Source organism: Rhipicephalus microplus, unplaced genomic scaffold (genome assembly GCF_043290135.1).
Source record: "Rhipicephalus microplus isolate Deutch F79 unplaced genomic scaffold, USDA_Rmic scaffold_44, whole genome shotgun sequence".
Classification (NCBI taxonomy): Eukaryota; Metazoa; Arthropoda; class Arachnida; order Ixodida; family Ixodidae; genus Rhipicephalus; species Rhipicephalus microplus.
Window position 1 is genome coordinate 2260686 of NW_027464617.1, and position 6943 is coordinate 2267628.

The 6943-nt window shown below is 47.4% G+C and overlaps 1 protein-coding gene across 1 annotated transcript; it reads left to right on the forward strand.

Annotated features, from left to right (window-relative positions):
• The first annotated feature begins 1033 nt into the window (after positions 1-1033).
• Positions 1034-2878, forward strand: LOC142787070 (uncharacterized). The gene has a single exon (XM_075884703.1). The coding sequence runs from the start codon at positions 1044-1046 to the stop codon at positions 2307-2309; it is 1266 nt and encodes a 421-aa protein (XP_075740818.1). The 5' UTR covers positions 1034-1043; the 3' UTR covers positions 2310-2878.
• Positions 2879-6943: the final 4065 nt, after the last annotated feature.

Consider the following 6943-nt stretch of genomic DNA (forward strand, 5'->3'; position numbering starts at 1 on the left):
CGAAAGGTTCGAGGTTCAAGCCCTCCCGGGAGTGGTGTGTTGCTTTTTACTTTGCGCTGATAGGTTTGAAGATATGTTCTGTTGGTGGTGAGAGTGGAGCACGACTCTCTCCGTTGCGCAATTGGCTAGCGCGATCGGGTGTTAACCAAAAGGTTGGAGGTTCGAGCCCACCCGGTGGTGGTGCGGCGCTTTTTTCCTTTGGGCTGATAGCTCTGAAGAATTGTTCTGACGGTGGTGAGAGTGGAGCAGGACTGTCTCCGTGGCGCCATTGGCTAGCGCAATCGGCTGTTAATCGAAAAGTTGGAGGTTCGACCTCTCCCGGGAGTGGTGTGTTGCTTTTTTCTTTGCGCTGATAGCTTTGAAGATATGTTCTGATGGTGGTGGTGTGGAGAACGACTGTCTCCGTGGCGCAATTGGCTGGCGCGATTGGCTGTTAACCGAAAGGTTGGAGGTTCGAGCCCTCCCGGGAGTGGTGTGTTGCTTTTTTTTCTTTGCGCTGATAGCTTTGAAGTTATGTTCTGATGGTGGTGAGAGTGGAGCACGACTGTCTCCGTGGCGTAATTGGCTAGCGCGATGGGCTATTAACCGAAAGTTTGGAGGTTCGATCTCACCGGGTGGTGGTGCGGCGCTTTTTTTCTTTGGGCTGATAGCTCTGAAGAAATGTTCTGACGGTGGTGAGAGTGGAGCATGACTGTCTCCGTGGCGCAATTGGCTAGCGCGATGGGCTCTTAACCGAAAGGTTGGAGGTTCGAGCCCACCCGATGGTGGTGCGGCGATTTTTTTTCTTTGGGCTGATAGCTCCGAAGAAATGTTCTGACGGTGGTGAGAGTGGAGCACGACTGCCTCCGTGACGCAATTGGCTAGCGCGATCGGCTGGTAACTAAAAAGTTGGAGGTTCGAGCCCTCCCGGGAGTGGTGTGTTGCTTTTTTTTTCTTTGGGCTGATAGCTTTGAAGATATGTTCTGATGGTTGTGAGAGCGGAGCAGGACTGTCTCCGTGGCGCTATCCCACTTCCGGTCACCGTAGTGTACGGACGTGGCGGCATGAGCTCCGGCGATATCGGAGCGGCATCAACGGCCCAGCTCGGTCGTGGTACCAGGAACATGGACGAATCGTCACAGGATTATCAGATTATTTTGCCCCGACTGCCATCAAATGATTCAACGCTGCATACTGTCTTTTTGCACGCCGATATCAAGGCGCGGCCGTATCGCGTTGAGGATTTCAGGGACGCTCTTATTCGTTTGGCTTTGCTTCCCGAGGTTGTTGCCTTGGGGGCGTACCAAATGAATCATGTTTGGGCCATCACTTTCAAGGACGAGGAGGGCAAGAAGAGAATACTCGCTGCTGGGGACATTGTGGTGAAGAACCAGCGCTGTATCATTATCGACCCTAACCACCAGGATACGAAGCTGAAGATACACTGGCTATTGTTTAACGTTCCTGACGACGAGGTGAGGGCAGCGTTGGCTCCTTATGGCAAGGTGAACGAAATAGTGCGAGAGCGCTGGCGCGTGTATGGATGCACGGACAAAGGCTCTTCGACGCGAGTGGTGAGCATCAGGCTCAAAGCTGGCCTCACGGTGGATGACCTCCCACATCAGTTGCGGATTGCCGGAGACCTCACGCTAGTTGTCGTCGCGGGAAGAGCACCGCTATGCCTGCGTTGCCGCGGAACAGGTCATATTAGGAGGGATTGCCGAGCCCCGCGTTGTACAGTGTGTCGGCGTTTTGGGCATAATGAGAGCGGCTGTATGAGAACATATGCAAGTGTAGCAGGGCCCGCGGGGGGCGAAGAACTTTCCGAGCATCACATGGACGAGGCTGAAGCAGAAGAGCTGATAGGGGCGCGTCGGGAGGAACCGAAACCCAAGTTGACGCCCCTTACGCCACGCCCCACAGGTGCTGAGACGACGCTTAACAAAGACAAGGGTTCTACAAAAGACGTGCAATCCACGAGGAACACACAAGATATAACGGCGCTTGCAGCACAGGAAGAAATGTCGGAAAACATGGACACGTCAAATACATGTAAAAGGCCCAGGGAAGACGCGGAAGGCGAGAAGGCTGCTACAACGAAAGAAGTGGAACAACCACCGGCCAAGGCGATGAACGTGCGCCGTAGACCGGCACCTAACATCCTCAGCGAACGTCGAATAGCCGAGAACCTCCCACCAACCCAGGTGCAACAGACACAACCGCCGCAGCAGCAACCAGTGCCGAATCAGCAGACATTGCATCAGCGACTGACAGATCATCAACAGAAGGGGCCTTCAGCGGGGCCCCCTGCAGATCAAAAGCCCCCGTAAGGTGGGGGTCTGGATTGAGTGACACAAGTATTGACCCGGCGGAAGCACCAACAAATGGAGCGCAGTGGTGAAGTGTGCATAATGTGCTGCGTGAAACGTGCGCGGCGCTCTACTTTTGTGATCAAAAGAAAGGGGACCTATCAGACCATATCGAACCTTGGACCTGATGGCGATAAAGGAGCATCAGAGGTGAGAACCATGTGGCCGGGACGGCCATTCACGTCCTAATGGCTATGAGCGTCGAAGCAGAATTGAGAGTTGCGACTCTCAATGTCAGGGGACTTGCCGCTCGACGAAGGCAGTATCAATTAAGTCGTTTGATGCTTGAACGTGATCTCGATGTTATTGCCATTCAGGAAACAAAAGTTGAAGGGCAAGATCAGACTGACCGAATGGTGTCCCCTTTTAGAGCCCGGTATGATGTGTGTGTGTCTCATGCCGTTGGGATGTCGGCGGGTTGTGCACTGTTCCTTAAAAATTCTATTGGTATAGTTGAGGAGACTGTAACTGTGTCTAGTACTGGGAGATTCATAGTTTGCGATTTTACATATAATAATAAAAAATGGCGAGTTGTCTGTGTTTACGCACCGAACAAAGAAGTTGAACGTAAATTATTGTTTGAGAATTTACAGACTTTTCTTAGCTGTGGCAGGATTGTCATTATGCTCGGCGACTTTAATTGTGTTTGCAACCCTCAGGACAGAGCAAAAAAAGCAGCCATAAAAGACCAAAGTGCAGCGCTACTCTGCACTATTCTACAAGATTGTCATCTCGAAGATGTTGGTGATGTGCTCTCTGCAGAAGAGCACTTCACACACTTTCAGAACGAAAGCCATGCGAGGCTAGACAGAGCCTATGTGTCAGTAGAGTTAATGCGAGTATGTTCGAATTATGAAGTAAAAAGTGTGTCTTTCAGTGACCACAGTTTAGTAATGTTCACTATAGGGTATAAAAAGAAGAAGACACGCTTTAACTGGGACGTGTGGAAATTAAACGACTTATTATTAAAAGATGAATTGTTCGTTGAAGCTGTGCAGGATTCCATTAACAAAATGTTAGCTGAGCCTCAAGCGAACGTGATTGAAGCCTGGGAGCGTTTTAAGGAGGTAACAAAGATGAAAGCCATAGAAAGATCCGGTGTGTTACATAGAGCCAAAAAGGAAAAAGAAAAAGATTTGCAATGTCAGTTAGACTTTGCATTGAGTCTAGAAAGTAAAATGCCAGGAAAGTACACAAAAGAAATAAGGCAGTTAAAAAACCAATTGGAGGCAATTGACATTGAAAAATATAGAGGTGCGGTGATAAGGGCACGTGCAGAAAAATTATCTCTCGGCGAAACACCAACAAAGCGTGCACTTGGGGATGAAAAAAGATACGCCAAGCGAAATGAAATCAAAGCGATTGCAACTGATAGCGGTATTGTACGTGAAGCGACAGCAATTGAGCAAGTATTTGTTGAATATTTCCGAGGCTTATTTGGCCGAAAAGTGAAGGCAGAGGAAGGGTTTGAGGATCAGTTTCTGCATTTGATACCAAAGCTCTCTGATAACGAGAGAGAGCAGCTGGAGATAGCGATTGAAGTGTCCGAAATAGAAAAGGCTATTGACGACCTAGCGGCTGGCAAAGCACCGGGACCTGATGGAATTGGTGCCGCATTGTACAAGACTTTTAAAGGTGTTATTTCTGTTGCCTTACATCGTGTCTTCACGGAGGCTATAAGATTAAAGGTTCTGCCCGGCTCATTTAAAAAGACGCACGTAATACTCATACCGAAAACTGACGACCCCAAAAAATTATTGTCCGTCAAGTCGTACCGACCAATCAGTTTAGCCAACACAGACTATAAAGTGTTTATGAAGGTTCTTGCAGGCAGGTTGCAAAGGATGATGAAAATACTAGTTGGACCACACCAGACTTGTGGTATAAAAGGACGCACAATAAATACAAATGTTCATGTAGCGAGAAGCGTGCTGGAGAGTTGCGATGTGTTTGGTAGCAAGGTTGCAATGTTGCAATTAGATCTGGAAAAAGCCTTTGACCGTGTAAATCATGATATCCTTTTTTTGATACTAGAATATGTTAATGTAGGGTCTGTTATTTTGGAAGGGGTAAAAATGGCCTATAGAGAGTGCTTTACGAGTCTTGTAATTAATGGGCGACTTACTGAAAGCTTTCAAGTGACAAACGGTGTGCGGCAAGGTGATCCCATTTCGGCTTTATTATTTGCAATATATATGGAACCTTTCTGCATGAAGATTATTAGCAATGAAACAATAAAAGGGTATCAGCTAATGAACAGTGAAGTTAAAATGCTAACATATGCCGACGATATTGCCGTGTTTTGTAGCGATAAGGAAAGTGTCAGTGAAGTGATACGTCATGTGGACTATTTTTGCAAGATGACAGGCAGTGCAGTAAACTGGGACAAATGCCTAGGCTTGTGGCATGGTTCTTGGGAGACCACCCCACAAAACTTTGCAAATATGAACTGGTCACTTGTACCGACGAAGTATCTCGGAGTACCCCTCCAGCATTACAAAAACACGGATGATTACTGGAAAGAGATATGTGAGAGCACTCGTGAGAAGACAAGAAACTGGGGTGGTAGGGAACTTTCTATGTTTTCTAGAGCGACTGCATGCAATTGGTTCATTGTTTGCAAAGTATGGTATGTTCTGCAGTTCCTATTTATGTCAAGAGCAAATGTGCAGAAATTGCATCGAGTCTTAGCTGTGTTTGTTTGGGGGTCGGTTTGGGAGCGTACGAGTCGAACAAACTTATTTCATTCACTAAGAAATGGTGGTTTAGGATTGGCTCACCTCTTCCTCAAGCAAATTGTGTCTAGATATATTTTTTTACGCGACCAATGTAACCCGTTTGTGAGAACATTTCTACAAATTGTACTTTCTAATAAGATTCCTGATTATGTGGTATCAAGTATGTCTGTGAAATGTAACCTACGTGGATATTTAAGAGAAGTTATAATGGCATATGAAATACTGAAAGTGAGATTTTCAATGGAATATTTATCTGTTGTAAAGAGAAAACGTCTTTACAGAGATTTACGTGACGTAATGCTGCCTCAGCCTATCTACAGATCAGTATACCAGGTTGGTGCTGAACGTGACGTATTGAAGAGAGTGAAAATGATGACCGTACGCGCAAGTGCAAAGACATTTTTTTTTCAGCTGCACAGCGGAACATTGCCCGTAAAACCATGGTTGCAAGAAAAGGGTTTCTTTGTTCCGTGGTCGATGGACTGCCTTATCTGTAAGAAACCCGAGACTGTCAACCACATTTTTCTTGATTGCTGGGATGCTGTTTTTCTGTGGGACATTCTGCAGCGTACCTTGAAAAAGGACTTGCCTATCACACCACACGGTATTAGATTCTTGGCTGTAGAAAATGAGGATGGTGTGCCTTATGATATGTTTATGTTGCTTGTGCTTCACAGCGTGTGGCGAACTAGAATGGCAGTAAGACACGTAGATAAAGATGCCCGATGTGCGCATGAATACTTCACGGAAAGTATTGTATACATAAGAGACGTGTTATCTTCCAGAGAAGAAAGACCTGAATGGGTGTCGTTGTTGAATGTGTTGGCTACAATGAAGCAGTTTTAAATGAAACCAGTCACAGCCAGGCTGGTGTTTTTTTTTTTTTAAACTTGTTTAAAAGTGATCGTAAATTGTATTTCTTTTGTGCGAAGCCGGCAATAGAGAAAAAAAAAAAGTCTCCGTGGCGCTATTGGCTAGCGCGATCGGCTGGTAACCGAAAGGTTGGAGGTTCGAGCCCACGCGGTGGTGGTGCGGCGCTTTTTTTCTTTGGGCTGATAGCTTTGAAGATATGTTGTGATAGTGGTGAGAGTGGAGCACGACTGTCTCCGTGGCGCAATTGGCTAGCGCGATGGGCTGTTAACGGAAAAGTTGGAGGTTCGAGCCCTCTCGGGAGTGGTGTGTTGCTTTTTTCTTTGCGCTTATAGCTTTTGTTCTGATGGTGGTGAGAGTGGAGCAGGACTGTCTCCGTGGCGCAATTGGCTAGCGCGATCGGCTGTTAACCGAAAGGTTCGAGGTTCAAGCCCTCCCGGGAGTGGTGTGTTGCTTTTTACTTTGCGCTGATAGGTTTGAAGATATGTTCTGTTGGTGGTGAGAGTGGAGCACGACTCTCTCCGTTGCGCAATTGGCTAGCGCGATCGGGTGTTAACCAAAAGGTTGGAGGTTCGAGCCCACCCGGTGGTGGTGCGGCGCTTTTTTCCTTTGGGCTGATAGCTCTGAAGAATTGTTCTGACGGTGGTGAGAGTGGAGCAGGACTGTCTCCGTGGCGCCATTGGCTAGCGCAATCGGCTGTTAATCGAAAAGTTGGAGGTTCGACCTCTCCCGGGAGTGGTGTGTTGCTTTTTTCTTTGCGCTGATAGCTTTGAAGATATGTTCTGATGGTGGTGGTGTGGAGAACGACTGTCTCCGTGGCGCAATTGGCTGGCGCGATTGGCTGTTAACCGAAAGGTTGGAGGTTCGAGCCCTCCCGGGAGTGGTGTGTTGCTTTTTTTTCTTTGCGCTGATAGCTTTGAAGTTATGTTCTGATGGTGGTGAGAGTGGAGCACGACTGTCTCCGTAGCGTAATTGGCTAGCGCGATA